Source organism: Sesamum indicum, linkage group LG2 (genome assembly GCF_000512975.1).
Source record: "Sesamum indicum cultivar Zhongzhi No. 13 linkage group LG2, S_indicum_v1.0, whole genome shotgun sequence".
Lineage (NCBI taxonomy): Eukaryota > Viridiplantae > Streptophyta > Magnoliopsida > Lamiales > Pedaliaceae > Sesamum > Sesamum indicum.
The window spans coordinates 14,093,338-14,114,119 of record NC_026146.1 but is presented as its reverse complement, the minus strand read 5'-3'; the positions used below and the strand labels follow the sequence as shown (position 1 = coordinate 14,114,119).

General features: G+C 35.1%; 3 protein-coding genes across 3 annotated transcripts; 1 reads left to right on the top strand and 2 right to left on the bottom strand.

Annotated features, from left to right (window-relative positions):
- LOC105156129 (DNA damage-repair/toleration protein DRT100) lies at positions 3,808-6,137 on the top strand. Its single transcript, XM_011072178.2, has one exon. It carries the CDS (start codon positions 4,120-4,122, stop codon positions 5,905-5,907), a length of 1,788 nt encoding a protein of 595 aa, XP_011070480.1. The 5' UTR covers positions 3,808-4,119; the 3' UTR covers positions 5,908-6,137.
- On the bottom strand, positions 6,315-7,896 carry LOC105156128 (high mobility group B protein 7). The gene is made up of 8 exons (XM_011072177.2): positions 7,700-7,896; positions 7,509-7,591; positions 7,336-7,390; positions 7,126-7,224; positions 6,982-7,039; positions 6,841-6,885; positions 6,663-6,749; positions 6,315-6,556 (listed from the first exon to the last, which is right to left on the bottom strand). Exons 1-8 carry the CDS (start codon positions 7,801-7,803, stop codon positions 6,455-6,457), a joined length of 633 nt encoding a protein of 210 aa, XP_011070479.1. The 5' UTR covers positions 7,804-7,896; the 3' UTR covers positions 6,315-6,454.
- On the bottom strand, positions 8,973-20,782 carry LOC105156127 (probable protein arginine N-methyltransferase 6; the record flags this gene model as incomplete). Its single annotated transcript, XM_011072176.2, is given in 13 exon segments — positions 8,973-9,448; positions 9,532-9,650; positions 10,778-10,980; positions 11,194-11,278; positions 12,600-12,694; positions 14,125-14,203; positions 14,467-14,544; positions 14,694-14,762; positions 16,232-16,297; positions 16,821-16,856; positions 18,566-18,634; positions 18,965-19,030; positions 20,771-20,782. Coding segments are annotated over 13 exon segments (1,017 nt in total). The 3' UTR covers positions 8,973-9,405.

Sequence of the window (20,782 nt, the reverse complement as noted above, 5' to 3'; positions counted from 1 at the left end):
CCCAGCTTTCAAACTATTTTCATTAATTTTCATAATTGCCCCTCAATTCACACTAATTTCTCATTTGGTCCTTGCTACAATTTAACCCCTTTTTTTCTTTTTTTAAAGGATCAAAACTGATTCCCCTGAATCCGAGTCCATGACCTGTCTTTTATAAAAACAAAGTGTCATCATTGAACGATTCGATTGTCTCTTGCCACAATTTAATTTTTTTTTTCTTTTTAAAGTTAAGGACGTAAGCCGATTTCTCAATTATCCACTGGAACTCGAATCTGTCACCTATCTCTCAAAGGAACAAATCAACACCGTTCGGCCACTTTTTCTTGTTTTTATAGTATGTCACTCATTACATCATTTAATTTATTTCAAATTCAAAGACGGATTCAACACATCAATAATGCAAATTAACGAATACGTTCAAACAAGACAAAAAAACAACGAGCTATTATAAAAGTAGACACACATCCACACTCGTGGGATTCGAACTCACAATTTTTTTTTAATGTGAAGCCTCAACCTTATCATTAGGACCACTTAATCGCCCCTTTTGCCTCAATTTAACTTGCAAGCATCGAGAACACAATAAGATTTTAGCCCTTTTATTAGAACTCATGTCTTATAAAATTCGTCACAGTTTTACATATAAATTTCAATTAATAAAGTCCAAACTACCACGTAATTATTAATTTTAATGAATCAAATTTAGAGCACGAATAATTTTATGTTACCAATAATAAATAAAAAAGTTATATATAAATATCATACAATAATCTAAAAACATCGAAAATCATATTCTTAGTGAATAAAATATTTCATATCTAATTTTGATAATATTAAATATTCATACCAATATTTTCTCTCCATCTAATATAATATTGGTATTGCAATTAATGCATAGCAATAATTCAGCTTTTGACCTTTATAATGTGTGCTCTTTATTTATTCCATTTAGGTGATTAATAATTGATAAAATAATAAATACAACAAATAATGCAATTTTGGAAGAAAAATTGTTCAACATCCTAAAACAACCTCAATTACAAGCAACAATCTCTACACCAAATGTTGTTATATTAAAATTTTGAAAAGTATATATTTTTCTGAAATTACTTCTATGTTTCCACAGCTCGGACGCTATGACTGAAGTTTCATAAATAAATTTGAGGTTATGGATTACAATCCCATCAAATTTGACGCACTTAACATGAGTTTATTATACAATAAATTTATTGATCGAATCGAAATATCTTTCAGTTTATATATCATTACCCTTTCTATATAAAAAAAAATGTATAAAATAAGTCGTGATACAAATTCAGTACGTGACACAGATTAAATGAGAAAGACAACAAAAAGTTATAATTTTATACATTTCTACACCATACCTAAAATATTATTATTATTTTAGTTTCTAATATTTTCAATTAATACTTCATACCTGTATCGGGGTTCAGAGTATATACTGATCAAATATTTTTTTTAACAATACATGCATCCGCGCTACTCACGCACTCACTGAAGATTCAAATTCAAGACCTCTAATAAAAGATTTTGAATTTTAAACCATTAGACTGTCCCTTAAAAAACAGGTGAATGGTCCTTAAAAAAGCAAGTTGAATGATTGCCAATTAATATATATATATATGGAAGAGGAGAAGGACCAAATTGTTCTATGATCCTATCTACCTCATTAATTATTCTTAAAAATATAGGCCCAACTTAGGTACTACCACCAAAAATTTTAAAAAAAATACATTTTCCATATGTACACCACTTTATTTGCATAAGTAAATTGTTTCTTTATATAAATAAAACATAAAATAAAATACTAGAAAATTCACACTACCAACAATTCCACATTCGTTTTGTTTTTTTTTTTTTTTCCATATGAACCATTTTAATATTAATTCCACATTCTTTTCCTTCATAGAGTAGTTTTGTCCAGCATGGATACCATAATTTCAAAAAGCAAAACACGCTTTTTGAACCATATTGGGAATCAATTAACATTTTATTTTATTTTGGGAAATTTAATATATATATTTTACTTTTAGATAAATTTTGGGTTTTTTGAAAAAATAAATTATTGCTATTAATTATACAATATTATATGAAAACAGAAAACACGAATGAAATTGAGGGGAAAAAAAAGAAATTAAAATTTGTCCCCCGAAATATATGTGAATTTATTCTGCAAATTAAATAGAAATTTTACTAAATCAAGATGAGCATTAAGCATAACTTCCAAAATAGAGATAATTAATTTTTAGACTTGAGAGGAAATAGTTGTACCTCCCCGCATAGCCCACTTGTACTTTCCACACATAATTACAACAATTATTCTTTTTTTTCTTTTTTTTTTTAACTTTTACAATTGATCCTCATTTTTAGCAACTTTTTTTGAACTATGATTGGATTAATAAGTGGATGAATTTTTATAAAGTCATGACACTAATAAAAGAATTGTTGCATTGTATTAATTTAAAAACACGCTTTTCACACATGCCGCGTATTAATATGAAGTTTATTTCGATTAATTTGGACCACCTTTTTACAAGATGATTTCGGATATCAACGTCCAAATTAATAAAATTGACTAGTTACATAAATATATGAGTAAAAGTTTTGAATTATTAATACATTATGTTGTCTCGTTCCACATCACCGCAGGCTGACTTGCCCTACGATTACTTCTTTTAGCAATGTATATTTTCAGAATAATTACGTGAGGCTTGTATGAAGTTAGAGTGAATAATAACCCGCACGTAATGGAATGCTAATCGCATCGTTTATGTTAGCTTATTAGGCTGGACACTGTTGGATTTTGGCCTGATTCAGTAAAATCTAGTATTTTCTTTGCTAGATCAAGGCTCGCTCCCAATCCTTGGAGCACGGGCTAGTTCGTGATAAACCCACATAATTTCTCAGAGGCTGGAGGGCATTCATCATATCCTGCAATTTTATACAAACGGGCACAATCCATCATTTTTTCCAACTATTAAAATAAACGACCCATTACAGATAAATCATCTTAGTCGGCTTACATAGTGGGATAAGAGCCAAATTTACATTTTTATCCTTAAAATTTTACAGGAAATTACTCAATTACCCCTGGTTTAATACATAGTTAGTTTACATCAGCTATTTTGGCTGATTTGTTCAAGGGCAAAACAAGAACTTGATAGGTGAGTATTGAGAAAGTTGTGTAATTCTTGATCCAACTAGGAACTGTCCCTAAATCAAGACCGTTGTAGCCACTATAATCAAAACTTGACAATGTAACTAGCCCATGTGTTTGCCTACAAATTTTGTCCCACAAATCAAACAGTCCAAAAACCAATCATCAACGTAGATAGAGACATTATATGTGTTCTTTTTCTGTTACATAAAGTTTTGATGATTTCGACTCTGATCGTCGTCATAGATTAGGACATATTTTTAATATTATAAATCGTTTATAGGAGTTATTTATAAATTACTCAACAACATAGTTCTCAGGTTAAGATATGTTTTGAAATTATAGGTCACTTATATAGTTATTTAAATAGTTTCGATAGAAGTAACTGAATCCATAATTATTTAATTAGAAGAAATTCGTTCTTACAGTTGGACGTAATGAACGTGGAAGGTACATATATTGTATAAATAGATGTGAAGATTGATTAGGAGTAGGAATTTGGGGACCAGAACAAAAAGAAAGGAGGGCCCATGAAGTTGAAATTTTGGAAAAAAGGTGGTGGTGGGTTAAAAGAAAATATTTGAATGTAAGTGCGCTCCAACGTTCAAATGGGAATTCAGAATCCTCGTGATTGTAAAACGGTCATAAAATTTACATGTGAGCAACTTCAATTTCACCAAAGCAAATATTTACAGATCAAGATTTTCACTGTCCTGCTGATACTATAAAATGGGGAGACAAGAGGGTTTGATTTCAGACCATATCATTATTTGTTTTGATTTCTACCACTGTCGTTCCCCATCATCATTATACCTTGTTGTCTAAGCGAGAAACCAACGAATTCATGCCTACTTTTCTAACCACCTTTCCTAGTACATAGTCTTGTTTGTGCCCTTTTCTTGAATTCTTGTCCGGATACAGGTTTTGAATTCTCTGAAAAAATGCGGTTTCTGATGTGGGCTGTGCTGATCGCTGCGTTCTTGAGTTGGGTTTCCTCAGAATCGGGGGATGTCCCGTCAGGTGTTTGTTCGAGGGCTGACAGAGCTGCTCTTCTTGGTTTTAAGGCTAGCATTGTGAAGGACACCACTGGATTTCTGTCGACGTGGACGGGGGCCGACTGCTGCGGTGGCGGATGGGAAGGGGTGGAGTGCGGCGGCGTAGGTGGAAGAGTTAACAGATTGATTCTGCAGAGGCCGTCCTCGGGTACCGATGACGCGGTTTACATGAAGGGGATTCTGTCTCCTTCTCTTGGGAATTTGCGGTTCTTGGAGATAATGGTGATAAGTGGGATGAAACGGATAGCTGGAAGGATCCCTGACAGCTTCTCCAATCTCACACGGCTTACTCAACTTGTTCTTGATGATAATTCCCTGCAAGGGAATGTCCCTTGGAGTTTAGGACAGTTGAGGAACCTTCAGACAATCTCATTGAGTGGGAATCATTTGACGGGGCAGGTTCCTGCGGCGTTGGGAGGTTTAAGGAACCTCCTGCAGTTGAATCTAGGTAAAAATTTCTTGACAGGTCCAATCCCACCAGCCATTGGTAGCCTGAGAGGCTTACAATCTCTTGATCTCAGCTTCAATTCATTGTCTGGTTCGATACCGGATTTTCTTGGGCAGCTCAAGAATTTGACGTATCTTGTGCTAAGCAGCAACCGGTTTTCGGGGCAGATACCGAATTCTCTGTGCGGTTTGACCCAACTTTCTGAGCTGTCAATTGATCAAAATCAGCTGGTTGGGAGAATTCCAGCCCAAATTGGGAATTTGAAGTTTGTTTCTGTACTGAGGTTGAGTTCTAATAAGCTGACAGGTCAAATTCCAGAAGCTATTTCGCAGTTCCAGAACTTATGGAACCTTAACTTGTCAAGAAATCTGCTGACCAACCCTTTGCCGGATGCAGCATTTGGGAGGGGCCTTCCCTCTTTGTTGTCAATCGACCTTTCCTACAATGGTCTTGATTTAGGGACAGTTCCTAGTTGGATCAGGGATAGAGAACTTTCTGATGTTCATTTAGCTGGCTGTAAGCTCCGAGGGGCCCTGCCGAACTTTGCAAGGCCCGACTCATTGAGCACGTTAGACCTGTCCGACAACTATTTCACAAATGGGATTTCAAATTTCTTGGAAAACATGACAAGTTTGCAGAGAGCAAAGATTTCAAGCAACCTACTTAGTTCTGATCTCTCCTCAATCAGATTACCGGACCAGATTTCTGTTCTTGATTTACATTCAAACCAGCTCTTTGGTTCTCTGTCAGGGATATTAAGCAACAAGACGTCTAAATTCTTGGAGGTCATCGATGTATCCAACAATAAGATTTCTGGCAGCATTCCTGATTTTGATGTTGGATTGAACTTAAAAGTGCTGAACGTAGGAAGTAACAAGATTGCAGGACATATTCCGATTTCTGTTTCAAACCTAGCAAAGCTGGAAAGATTCGACATTTCAAGAAACCAGATAACGGGCACAATCCCAACCAGTCTGGGTTCATTGCTTAAGTTGCAATGGCTGGACTTGTCAATCAACGGGCTTACAGGAAAAATCCCCAATAGTTTGCTGGGAATTGAAGCACTAAGACATGCAAGCTTTAGGGCAAACAGATTATGTGGAGAGATCCCCCAAAGAAGACCATTTAACATCTTTCCTACAGCTGCATATGCTCACAACTTGTGCTTGTGTGGCAAACCGTTGCCGCCTTGCAAGGGGAAAGACAACAAAAAGATGAGCCAGTAATATGCTGACTCTATGCTCATGCCATATGAGCATTGTCACACTGGAAGTTGGATTATCTTATCCTTGTAAGATTAGGCAACATGTTTTTTACAATTTTTAACTTGTACAACACTTTGCTAACTTCATTAGCCACCATCACGTGGATTCAAATGAAGAAACCTCATTCATACAGGCTACCTAATTGCAGTGCTTCATAGCATTCTTGAATCAAGGACCTTGTCTCAGAACTATCCAGTTCTTGTCAAAGAAAGCTCCTTATTGTAATTGTCAACCTTGCATAATATGCTATCCATAAACTAGAACATATTCAGTTAACTGAAAATTGTGAAGGATATGTAACACATCTTTAAGATTTTGTGATTAACCTTTCCCAAAAAGATTAAAAATATCAAAAGATAAGCATGGAATTTCAGAAAGCAAAAAGCCAGAGGGTACGACTCTCCATTTCACATAATCCCTTGAGACAAATCTAGTAAACTGATAAAGGTGAAAATTTACAAGCAGCTTTAAAAACATATCCTAAGTGCCTAAAAAAGAGACTAGTGGTCTATTCATCATCCACTTCTACTTCCTCCTTGATTTCCTTCTCAGATGAATCTTCTGCTTCTACTTCCTCCTTGGCTTCTTTCTCAGATGAATCATCCACATCCTAAAACATACGCAAAATAAATCCATTTATAATAAAAGAGGATACAAAGATATACATATTTCATCAAAATATTAAGCCAAAACAGCAATCAATGCAAGGAACATACTTGTTCATTTTCTACATCATTAGACCCCAAGACCTTTTCGTATTCTGCTTTAAGCTCTGCAGCTCTATCAATATAAACCTTCTTGTCCTGTTATCAAATTCACACAAAATAATTGTGAATAAACAAAATTCCCATTAGTCCACTACAATGCTCTAAATAACACAGTTTTGGTACAAACCTCATCAGTCATGGATTTCCATTTCTCACCACCCTCCTTGGCAACCTAAGAAACAACACAATAGAACAATTCTCATAGAACTCATTTAACACAAATCATGTAATAACACTCATTCAGAAATAGTTCACTTGTCAGCATTACCATAGCAACACTCTTGCATTCAGGATTAGCCTCCTTAAAGGATTTCCTGAACTCTTCCCTGTAAATCAGTCAACAAAATTAATTAATCACAACAAAAATTGCTCATATCATCAAATAGACAGTCATACACGGCTAGGAAAATACATGAACACAAAGAATGCAGTGGGAGGACGCTTTGGTGCATTTGGATTCTTGGCCTTCTTTTCCTTCTTTACTCTTGGCTCCGTCTGCTTAGTCTTCTTTCTGCTCGAAAATACATATTCCAACGCAATATTAGGAGAGTAAAGTTATAGATTAAAAGTCCAACACAAAACTCATAACAATATTGTAAAGTATGAAATATATATGAATTACTTTTCTGGTGCTGACTTCTTCTTGGCCTCACTAGGCATTTCCACAATCTGGGCCTCTACATACAACGCAAAAATTATCATACTGCTCAAATATCATAAACCCAACACTTCACACGCCCTGATTATAGATTACAAACACAATAATAGGAATAAAGAGAAAAAAACAAGCCATACCCAGATTCATCTTAATTTTAGCATCAAGGCTACAGTTGTGGAAGCTTATCAACGCCACCGGCACATCTTTGTTGCACTCTTCACTGAAATCAATCCCATTTCGTATAAAAGAATTAACTAAAATGAGAAGAAACAATAACACCTTCAGATGAGTACCACGCACACATGATAGGAATAAACAGAAAGAATACCATTTGGCAAAAGCGCTGCCATCTTTAGCGCGTTTGAGAGCAGAAGAAGAGGAGGATTCGGCCTCCACCCTCTTCCTCAATCTCGACGCTCCACCGCCCGCCATCTCAGACTTGTTTTCCTTGAAAATCGAGCAAATATTGAAGACAAGATTGAAGGGTTTTGAATGATTTACGCAGCGTATTTATACTAGTTAAAGATTGAGAAGAGGGACAGCCAAAATTTGCATGATTTTTAGAGGCAAAATCGAAATGGTGAAGCTCTGTTTCCTGGTTTTTGAAATGGCGCCAAGAATTGGATTTGGAGCCAAACTGGGAAAATTTGATAGTCCCACGGATGGATGACCTGTCTGTTTATTAGCCGTGCGATTGAATTGGGGTTCTTTGTACTCTACGGTTAAGATTTGGTGAAATTTTCTTAGTCATCATGAATGAATGAATGAGCTTGTAAAAACTAAAACGTACTATAATCTATAATAATAAACTAGTGGAGAATTATTATTTTTAAATAAATGAATAAAAATTTAAAATTAAAATTAATTAATAATTAGAAAATTTCAAAAGTATATTGAAAATTAAAATAAAACTTACCTAGAAAAATCAGTAAATCTTGTGAATAAAAATAATCAATTGTACACTTATCTAAAATAGGAAATATTTTCTTAGTTGCAAAATAAAGAATAATCGTTTGAAGTACTTTTAGTTATAAAAAAATAATAAATTATTTTAATTTGACGAATCTTTTGAATAAATATAAACAATCACACACTTATCTAACTTAAATAACAAATAAAATATGTTTTACTCAATAGCAAAATAAAATTCAAAGTGACAATCACATCTGTTTTCCGTATTTTATTATATATAAGTATAACAAAAGATTTTTGTTTACTATTTATCATAAAGAAATTTGAGGTATAATTTATTGGCATCATTAATTAAATCCTTACACTGAATCCAAAATCTATTAATTCAAATATAGGATGAAGTTATGGAAGGCAAATTTCAAGTTAAGTTCAACTAAATCTCATTTTATATATTTAGAAGCAGTAAATTTTGCCCTGTCAATGAGTCTGCATTGCAATGCATCCACGCCCCTACTTGAGCAATTGAATTTTGTTAAAGGATAAACTGCAATGGTTGATTTGGAATTTGTCTTAATTATAAATATTTTTTTATTTATTTAAAAAACTACAAATACCCTCTGCAAGTAACGGCCTTCTAGTAAATATTCTTTGTGAAAATCAGGTTTTCAGGTTGCAGGGGGGTTGAGGAAAATAGAAACAAAAATCGACTTATCAACTCAAAGGCAATTGTATGCATAAAAGATCCAGGCATCAAAATAACGACAATGGATAGGATCATCAATAACCACTACATCACATTCTGTTGCCCCTAAAACATTTTCTGCAAGAATACAGCCCAGGCTGTCGGCCATGATTTACTAACTTCGGCAGGTTTCGTCTTTGTTCAAACGAGCTATTCTATCCTCGTACCTATTTTGGTCATTAGAGTGCATTTCCCAGGCCAGGGACATGCATTGAGGGGAGCCTGTTGAATAAATTCACATTCTGAAGCTGCCTTCAGAATGGATCAAGGAGCGTAACAGGTGAAAAACTCATGTTGAACAGATGCCGTGCCGATCCAGTTCAGTCACTAAGCTTCGTAGTTCAGGCTTTGAAGGTGAGCTAAAAGAAATGCTGCCTGATTTATCGCATTACTGATTGTTTGACAAAAGAACGACCACCAGATCTGAAAATAGGTGAAAACCACTGTTGAGATGCGTGCAAGGGAATGAAATCATTATGTGCAAACAGAGAAGAGTATTGACTTACGCATACTCTAGCTGGATGTTCATGAAACGAGGATTTTCTTTGCTTTGCGAAAGTGTTACAGAACCTTCAATAAGCTGATCTTGCTCCACGTCTATTGGATCATAGAAGTAGATTAATGTCTGCAAATCCCAGGGAAGAATTGGTTAAGTGAGTACCACACAAATTTAGTACACGGTAGTTGCCAACTTGCAAAATCAGCAACATGAAACAAGCCAACCAAATGCAGGGGTTCAACCCTGACCCACCAACCAGGTGAAGCTGATCAGCTGGGATTTGCCAAATGGGGCGATCGGATCAGTTGCTGGCCTGTTGAAGGGGCCAAGCTACTGTGGGGATTGAAGAAGTGCAAAGGGGCAACAATTGGTTGGCTTTACTGTTAGTACAGTTTGGGCTGCTAAAATCCTACATGTCTTGCATTTGGGGGAACTACTTCTGGGATTGTAATCACAGCACACTGGTATTGGAATTGCCAGTGTCAGGTCCATAGGAGGATGCCTACCGTGTATTATGTTTATCAAAGCAAAACTCGCTCATAATGAAGGCTAGTGAATGATAAAGAAGAATTCAAGCTAAAGCTGTCTCCAATTGTTAGATATATATTATGTACTAAGGCCTCGTTTACTTCAAGAATCGTATTAAATGAATGATAGGATTATTTTTACTAAATGAATGACAAAAAACCCTATATAATTAGTCAGACGTTTACTTATATGTATTGTCAAAACAGGATAAATGCTATCATGTGTTTACTTTGATGTATCCACATACTTTTGGTAGGAAAATTACCTTTGAGACCTTCTTTACAAAATTTAATAGACAATAAAATATCATTATTTGTTATTATTATCATCATCATCATTGTTATTATTTATTATTACTATTATTCAGTCAAATTTCAAGTATACAATGGTCATTCTCATTTGGTGCAATCTTGGGACTAATTTTATACCACCTCACAAGCTGGTATTTGTTATTCAAGTGTAACAGTAATTAGTACAGGATTTTGGTTATATATCGGGCCCCCATACAATAAACAGTGTATTAACTTATACTAATTTTGTTATATAGGCTTATATATCAAAGTATACAGGGCCTAAATGTAGCTAGTCATATAAGTGATCTGGATATTGGTATAGTGCTTTTGAAATGAAAAGTCTAAGCATCAGTCCTTGTATTTCTACCCCAAGCAAAATATAAAAGAATTGTTAGAAAGAAAAGGTAAAACTCGAGTGGGTGTATAGCAAACCTGTTGCCAATGTGTTGGAGGGTCCTCTGGTGCTGTAGAGAGCACAAGGGCTTCACTGGGATTAGCTCGCTTCTTACTTTGACTGGTATCTATAACATTCTCTAGAGTCCCAAAGTATGAGGCTTGTGGATTGTTGCTGAAACTCAATAATGCAGGCGCACTAAATTGCACATCAAACCAGAACGCAAACCCATGAAATGGTGCTGGAAATCAATAGAATGAGAGTCTATGTTAACCTTAAAGGGTAAATAACTAGAACAAAACCGACTGAAGCAAATAATGGAGGAAACGCTTTCAGACAGCAAGTATTATAGTGCACCCACAAGGATCCCTGTTCGTGCTAGGAGATGAATAGATACATATTGACTCAGATGGGCTCCCCAAAAAGATAACACTATGAAAAGAGCAGATTTTACCTCGCATCATTGATCTAAACTTAAATGTTGTTGAAACAGACTCCAGCTCTTGAATTGTAACGGTAAAACAGTCAACATGCTTTACCTGTCATCAGAGTTAAAATTAAGCTGAAGAAATTCCTACAACAGAAAGCTCTAGAAGAGAATTGCTAGTGAACACATTGCAGATATGCAATTCGAGGATGTTACAGTTTTGGAAAAAAAATCAACAGTATAATTTATTAAGTAAACAGAAGAATTTTGGTAACTGAAACATGACTTTTACGTGCTGAATGCAAATTAAGTTGTGAATGCCTGATGAACCATGAACGTCTCCAAAGTAGGTAACTTTCAAAAGGAGAATTTTGAAAAACATATGCTCCAAGGAGATACAACCAGTATTATATTCAACCAAGAGTTTCCCTGCCAGATTTACATCCCCACAGAATATAAATCACTCATCGACATTATGAGAATTATGACGAATCACCAGTAATTTGAAATTTTAAGCCATCCATTTCAGACACTAGAAATAACCCTAGGATCTGCAATTTTCATCCTTTTCTCTCAATATCCTCCAATAAAAATTGTGCTTCCATGTTTCATCTGCACAGTACAGACCTTTTCTCATGAAAGATAAATATAATGGCTCTCAAACCAATAGGGGCTTACATGGCTAAGAATTTCCATAATATCATCACAGACCATGGTAGTACTGAAATCAGCTAAAGTGTTCCAATTTAACATTCAATGTCTCAAATGCATTCTTTATTTTAAATGCCCATCAACCCAAAGGAAACGGCTTGTCGCCGTCTTTACCCAGATCCAGAGAATAAGAGTAAATCCAACAGCTTTACTCTCCTTTTGCAACCTTCTTATTCATAAAATGGATGCGTGTGTTCTGAGTGTCCTTTATGATATTTATCTCTTCAAATGTTTTTTGCAACATCCAGGATTTTTTCTTGTCCTTTGAACTCAAAGCACCAGTTTATACTTCTTTCGTCTCCATATTAGAAACTATTGAATGTGCTCAAACAAGAGAAGAAAGAGACAAACCGAACCTTAGAAAACATGAACAAAACAGGAAAATAGATAAAGAACAGGAAGCAAATGATACTGACAAAATTGGAATTTATTAATGAGCAGGCAAAACATATAACACTTTCAATACAAGGACTGAAAGATAAAAAATATGCAATCTATTTGCAAGGTAATCAAGAAGCACCTTGATAACCACAACCACTTCAATGCTTAAAAAGGTTCTATGCCATACTAGAAAACGCCTTGTAGCTTCTAACAGCAGTAAATATAAAGTATCATAGAGGAAAAAGATCATAAAGTTTTGGACAAGAGGCCAGTGAGTTAAGATAGAAATGACATGCGTATAATATTGCAACAGTAAAGCCATCAATATCAGGAGGACTCACCACATGAGGCCACGTCAGTACATTCTCACCATTGATTGTCTCAACTGAAGGCTCTTCAAATGCACACTGCTTTGCTAACGGCATCACAGCAGACACTATAGATAGCAATGAAATCTCAGCTCTTTAATTATAAAGTTATAAGGTGTAAATACACCATACAAAATGCAACAGTTAAGGAAGATGTCTTTTCACACACTTTATCTCCAAAGAGTAATGATGTAAGAGGCTATAGTGACTAAAAAATGCACATCTAGTAGTTCAATAGTCAAACTTAAAGGAGAAAATGCAGTGGACAATACAATATTATAACAATTCACACTCAAGAAAGCATTTGAATATCTCCACTTGGGAAAGGACCTTTTGGTAGGCATCTTTGCTAATTCTACCAAGCTGATGAAATCTGACCAAAGAGCATAACTGTAGCATATAACACCACAGAACACTCTCACGACACAGGCTCAGCATTGAATATCTTTCAAGTTGTAGGGGTACAAGACAATTACACTTGAGCATCACGACATCTTAAGTACTTACCCTAATTTTCACACATTTAATCTCCATATCCATCTGAATAGCAGGAAATGAAACCATCTTAATGTAACTAAGTGCAAAACACTCTACATGTCCATCTAATTACAAAGATAACATCTGCAAACAGAAATGGCAACATTCACCACTCACCATATTGTTGCAACGCTCAGGCTGCTCCACCAACTACATTGTGGATTTACTTAATTCGAAACAAAATTCCTGAATGGATCTTCTGTATATAAATTATTGTAGTTGACCACCAGATTAACAAAATCATCAAACCATGAATCAAAGCAACTCGCCGGATCCAGTTTTGCATCAACTGGTTAAATCTTGTTAAACATTCAATTCACATTAAGTTCAGAGAATATAATAAACTCAGTTTCTTCACACACATTTCTTTTGGTATAGAAAGAATTATAACTGGTTTTAACAGCTCCAGAAGATCCATAATATCCTAAAATTTAGCATTGATGATATTGCAATTCTGTTCTTGCAGGACTCTTGAACCAAAGTGCAGCTTTTTCAGCAAATCCTACTTCATCAATTCTGAATGCTTTTAATGTCTTAATGGCCAATACTTCTCCCATAAGCTAGTTTCAAGGCAAAGTCATGGAAGTAATACATGACTCACTAAATATGAGGTAAGATATCCACACTTATCATTGACACATAAATTATCCTATAATCCTTCAAGTTTGACAACCATATAAGTATAAAAAGTAAAAAGAACCAATAGATGCCCATCAATCCATACAATTCTTTACAGCTAACTTTAATCCATACATGTTATGTAAAATGTTCATCGAGAAAGATTGTTAAACTTTATTACAGATTTTCCTATGACAGGGAAATACCATAAGCATATGTCAAGAAAGCTCATCTTTACCAGAACATTTTACCATCAGAAGAAATATAATGATTTTCATGCACTGGTAATGCAATGAAATAACTGAATGTCAAGATCACAAGAATCTTAATAAAAAGTACTCACTATCAATTCCATAGACATTGCGCCAGAAATCAATGCTTTCTTTATACCGGTCCGGGTGAGAGATAGGTGCCATATACAACTGCAGATTGTACAAAAGACATCGTTATATCCAATGACCTGTGACAACCAAATGCTAAGGCTAGTAACAAGACAATTAGGACCATATCCGAACTGATTTTGCAGATTAAGCCAATAGTTCCTAGACACTAAGTTTGTAGCCATCAGGGACAAATTAGGATTGTGGGGGGGGGGGGAGCCAACTATATGAATAATAGTAAAACCAGTTACTGCAAAAATTCAACAGCACTCCCATCATATGGCGTGCGGTTAACTGAGTTATACCGTGGCAAATGATGGAAGGATAAGACCTCCAGGTTTCAACCACCGGTCTCTAGCGATAATAACACTCCCCAGCATGCTCTAAGAGGATAGTCAAACAAATTCTACATTAGACAAATGAGCAAAGGAGGAAAGACTGGTGTCTGAACTGATATTTTCAATCAATATGTCTTAAGAAAATTCATTATGCATGTTGCACAGATGTAGAGCTGTAAGATACCAAAAATCACCTCATAAAGAAGCATGTAGCCCATCCATTCAGAAACTATAACATCAACTTTGTCATCAATTTCAACATCCTGCGATGAACAGAACATGGTTAACGTTCCTTTAAAGAATATATTGGACCATAGAACTTGTGTTTGGAAAATAATACCGGATGGCATGGATCATTTGGACCATTTTAACTTCAAACACATTAAGGTCCTCAAAAGGCATAATAAAAACCTATATCTTCAAATACTCATATACAAACCAATTAGTTAACTGACTGATGCTATATCTAGCTAATCATTATATCTGCCTCTGGAAACTTTTCATGAAGCTACTATTTTCAGTATAAAATCCTTAAACCAAATAATGATTACTTCTTCTAAAAAATTTAGCCATAAATTTGAAATTTCTCACACATAAGTCCATACTATTTGAGTTAATAGCATGCTTCTATAAACAATTTCATTGCACATGTTGATGGCAGTTAGATTATTACGTTAGGGGTCCCTTTACAAAAGTTATTAGAAATAAATAAAAAATTCAACTCATTAATATCCACTTTTGATAAAGTTCAACAGTACCCAACAGTTGGAAATAATATTAAATAGTATATTATCCAGGAACCAATGTATATGCTGGATCTACAAGGACCAAAAGTCAGTCAAATTAAGATATGATATTATATTGTATAGAACCTATCAAACTGCAAAGTGTTCATTTCTTTATACCAGTTAAGTAATGTGAAAATTTTAACATCTCCCTTTTCGCTTTCAATTGATTACTATAACAAGGAAAAGTCTAATAATGGATTTTCTGTACCATCTTAGGGAAGCCGACTTTCATAAGAAAACAGGAACATATAGTCAAATGAGACCTACAAAAGCGATGCCTCAAAGAGTATAGCATTGACCCTGGTTAACAACCCCGCTTGTGGCTTTGGAGGGGAAATGATATCATTTACTGTTTGAACTGTATTCATTCTACTTATTTCATCTCATGAGAAATCTCAACAGGAGCTATAAGGGAAACAAAACTGTAGAAGATTAAAATGAGAACAGCAGGTGAAATATACCTGTATGAGATCTACACTACCCCAAACATGAAGAGTATAGTCATCTTCTACTCTACTACTGATTCAAGTTCTACTTAACATCTATTTGCCAGAATCCTAACCAATGATCTTCGCTTCGAGACTAAAATATTAGCACCGTAATGAGGAATTTACTGATAAATATTTGCCTTTCTTTCTTTTTGTGTTGCAGCAATGTACTTTCGAAAAGAGTACAAGGAAATAGACTTTGTTCAGATGCTTGTGGATACGTTAACGCATATGGCCTGCTCATGACTGCCTGTGAAGTGTGAACTCAGTTTTAAGTAATGTTTTACAAATTCATCTAGTTTAATTCAATCGTGAAAATTATTCAACTCACAAATCAAACATGTTGTGTGAAGTCAGGCAATGCATATTTCCCCTTTTTAATTATGAAATCTCAAAATACTAAAATGAACACGAATTAATCTTGCAGGAGAGATAGTTTCCTAGTGAAGTGGTCACCTCAACCCGCCCATGCAACACGATGATTTTGTCAGATAAGTTGTTCGCCTTGACTACTTCATTTGCCTGGTATGACATTTCAAAAGGCCAGTGTCTATCAGAAGTCAAAACCACATGGAAACATTATTTTCTAGAAACAATAACACAAAAGGAATAAGTAAGCTAAAGATGCATGGCAAATCTCTTTTCTATAATACGAGACTCAATTGCTTGTTGAACCCAAGCAATGCTGCTGGAACTCGAAGAAGCCGGTGGGTTTATTCTAAACATATGTTAAATTTTGTTAATTTAAAATGTGGAAATACAATAAGTCACCATTGGCCACTATTCCATGCTTATTATTGTTCATCACACAAGTGAACTCGCTAGCATAAACTACAGTTTTATCAAGTTAGGCTAGAAGATGTAAACAATATTGTCCATAATGCTTTCATTGATTGAATACTCCCCAAACCACGAAGATTCCGAGCCAGTAAAAGTTATCACATTAAGGAACAACTTAATCGACATGGAAAACGATATCCTGGCTACTCAACAAAACATATCATGCACCATATACCAGCAGTAAAAATCAAGTTAATAAAAGCACCTGAATTGCGATATCACTGGCATCCACTGCATACACCTGAAGCAAACAGAAGATCAATATAAGCTGTTGCAATGTGACAGAACAAGAATCAAAGAAGCAAAAAAATCTAGTCCTTAACAACGAGGAATAAGACTTGAAGCTTCTTAAAACAACATTTAATATAAGACCATCACAAACTACAATACACTTAAGATCTACATGAAATTTTAGATAGCTAAACAAGTGATTTCAAGCAAAAATATGCACCAGCGAAAAGCAAAGAAATTTTATTACTGCATACGTAAGTTTGCTGGAACTAAATTGTGTGCAATCAAGAGAAGATGGATAATCAGATTGACTACTTCACAGTCTTGAACTGAATTACACCAACCTAATCACCTTGATTGCAAACATACCTCCTAGAATTGCAAGTGGATCATTGTTAGCAGTATCAACTTCTTAGTAAACTAACAAAGCAAACAGAAAAGACTATCTTAGATGGACCAGTTTGAATGTTAGTCTCCAAATATCAGGCTTGCTGTTCAATATTTTACAATTATGAAACTTTTCCATCTCATGAACCAACACTGCTACGCATAGAAAAGAAAAGTATGCTTGTGTTGATCATCAGACATTAGTTAGATGCTCAACACACATAAAGGTTCCGTGGGCATCCAGCAATCGACAACCTTGCAATCTTTTTGTATATAGATATGCAACTAATGAAACGCAAGTAATACTGTGCATGTTATTTCTAGATAATTCAGCTGGAAAGTAGCAAAATCCTGGAAACAATTCTTTCTTTACACACAGAAGCATCCACTTACGCACACACCCAACAGGATTGGAAGTTAAATCCTTATGCATGAGATGTTGGGACTCCAATTGTTGGGGTGCCCATTACAATTGGCATAATGGAGATTTTGTTTGTATTTTGTCTGTATTGAGGTTTTTAGAGATTTATATAAACAATAAAGCTCATATAAATTGATTTATTCTGCACACTACACGAAATAGAAGAACCAAATTAAAAAAGCACAATTATGCTACTGCTTAAAAAGCTATGATACATGGACACGGTCACGGACACGGACACCAACACGGAAAATGTAAAAAAATTAGGACACGACACGGAACTGACACGGCTATATATAATATATATTTTTATTATATATCTTCTCAATTACTCATAAAATTAAAGTATGCAATATGAAAAATATGAAGACAAAAATATAAAATAAGCATATCCCACATCTACATTCTTAACCAAATGTGGCTTCAAAAATATACATAACCATTTTATTTTAAAATTTACACAAGGAAAAATTTCTAATATTCAAATTAGTTAAATCATCATGACCATCTCTTGAATTTTTAGTAATTTCATCCTAAAACTAAATTTTAGTTTGAGAGGAGTGAATTAATTCTTTTTCTTTTTTATTAGGTCTAAAATCCTTTTTTTTTTAAAGATAGCCCAAAATCTTTTGAAATTATACAAAGAAATCCTAATTGTGTACAGAACGTGCCGGCGTGTCTGTGGCTTGTCCGATGCCATGTCCTTTATTTCTTTTTCGTTTTATATTTCGAACACGCGGATGCCGTGTCCAATGCGTGTCCGAGCCGTGTCCGTGTCGGACACTGTATCGGGTATTTTTTTGGAGTGTCCATGCATTATAGCTTGAAAGTCATAATTCTTTCTTGTTGAAAAATGATAGTACATGAACAAAAGCACATAAGAGGGTAAGTGAATAGCAAGGGCATCTTACCCGCCTGGCTCCAGCCTGAGCACAAAATATAGAGAGAATGCCAGTGCCACAACCAACATCAACTACAACCTGAAATACAAGATAGGCATACAACATCGAGGAGATGCAAAAATTAGCCAATCACGAAAAGTTACTAGAAAGATCTGTCAAATCGACTATCAAATACATTCAAAAGGAGTATCCTCATGATTAGGTCAGAAGATAATATATTGTTTGTTTTTCTCTTCTTCACTAACAGTGAATATTACATGATATCCTCAATATGCATAACATGACTCAAATGCATGATTGGACCAAAAGCAGCTACAGCTATGAGAGGGTCGTATTATGATTAAACCACGTCATATCCAGTGTAATTAAAGATAAAAAATACTTATGGGACGGCTATGAAATGCTCACTTTTCCGGCAATACGATCTCTATTCCGAAAAATTGCATTTCTGTAAGTTTGTGTACGCACTTGATCCTGCAGAAGATCAAAATACATGCTCATACCCAGTTTCAGAACTTAAAGATCGGAACAGAAAATATGAGTATTTAATGCAATCAACCTGTCCGTAGAAAAACATAAAAAACATTTCAAAAAAAGAAAAAAGAAAAAAGTTTTTAAACAGCCTAAAAAGGATCAAAAACCTAAATGTACATAATGGAACATCCCAAAGACCAAAGGAAAGACCCAAAATTGATGATTGAAATCTGAACCAAGAGCAGAAAACTAACAATAAAATGATTGGAGAAAAGCTGCAAGGGTACAACACCTGTCTAATGAATAATATTGTTAATGACATACAAAAATCTGCTAGCCAATAATAACTTCAGCTTCAATAATCTTTTAATCTACTGCAATGTACTTCAGGTAGCAAATTCCCCCGTGCATCATTGGGTTTTAGTCAACCATAGAACTTGAAGTAGTTTATGGTCCTTCAGCATCACAAAAAAGGCAAACAAAAGTTTTACCATGAATATGCGTGGAAATAGTCACAATTGTCTAATTTGATCACCAAAAGTAAGTTCTCTAAATCCTAAAATTTGAGATGACATCTCTCATCATCTCACCCTATGTAAGTCGAGGTTAAAGTGCAACTGATCTAGTTTTTGTTGACTAGTTACACATTTGTCAAGATGCAACACAGCAACCTAGACTTGTATCATAAATTTGTGAAACATAAGTTCTTGATTGACTGATGAGCGTCAAGCTCTGGGCCAATAATCAAGAAGATGCTTCTTAACATATCAACGAAGACTCGGACAGACAAATATTTTCATTTCTGACCAACAAGAGAAATATTGTCTATAAGGACTAGGGTCAAATTCCTTAACCTTGGGCATAGTAAGCTCTGCTAACTACCCCAAAATGTTTTAGCACGAGTATCTTGGAATTATCTAGACTTATCCGCCTCTCAAACAATTCTCCAACAAGTGTTCTAGGAAGGTATCTGACACAACAACATCTAACTCACAACATTTTTCTCCCATTAATTCGGCTATCCACGTCCACCCATAACTTCTTGCTCGCCTAGAGTAGATAGCACGACTGAAGTGGTTTTAATGACATATCGACGGCTAGGGTAAAAATCCTTTAGTCTTGCAAGATTGTTGGACCTAATCAATTCGAATAAAATGATTAAGCACGTCTAAACATGTATGTGAGATGCTGTGCTACAACTTCATTCCATTTTAAGAAGAAGACAAATAAATTGAAAACCATTCTTCTACTTCGAAAGCAGAAACTAAGCTAATGGATGTAGATAGATAAAGTAACTAAAGCTGGATAATGCAGCTTTCTTTTGAGGACAACCGAAGCTGAGGCCCAAAGCAAGAACTGCGAGAGGGATGACTTTAGGGGTAGAAGGTCAAGAGCTGCTGATTGCATGACTAACTAGCCTATTCTGACACTGGCGTCCCCATTCCCATTCATAAATGACTAGCAGCAGCTGAAGTATGCAATGGTTTCTCAAGCAATAAGTCATGGTCCTTCACATAACCCACTGCATTAGTTCTTGCAGCAAATGCACTTCAAGGAGGGGAAAAAGAGCAGAAATATAGAGCCCAAGAATTACCCAGAAGAAATATGACTTCCAGGTATATGGTACATACATATACCAACCTTGTGGATTGTACAATATAGCAAATCCACCTTTAGAACAAATCCACCTTGTAAAATACGCGCTAACACAATATATTTCTATGCATAAAACAACTGCACCTTGATCATTTC

Bases quoted from the DNA above. Each gene is read 5' to 3' on its own strand.
- LOC105156129 (XM_011072178.2), top strand. From the start codon at position 4,120: ATGCGGTTTCTGATGTGGGCTGTGCTGATCGCTGCGTTCTTGAGTTGG.
- LOC105156128 (XM_011072177.2), bottom strand. From the start codon at position 7,803: ATGGCGGGCGGTGGAGCGTCGAGATTGAGGAAGAGGGTGGAGGCCGAA. The intron at 7,391-7,508 runs GTATGGCTTGTT...CGTTGTATGTAG, and splicing joins TAAAATTAAGATGAATCTGG to AGGCCCAGATTGTGGAAATG. The intron at 7,225-7,335 runs GTAATTCATATA...ATTTTCGAGCAG, and splicing joins AAGAAGTCAGCACCAGAAAA to AAAGAAGACTAAGCAGACGG.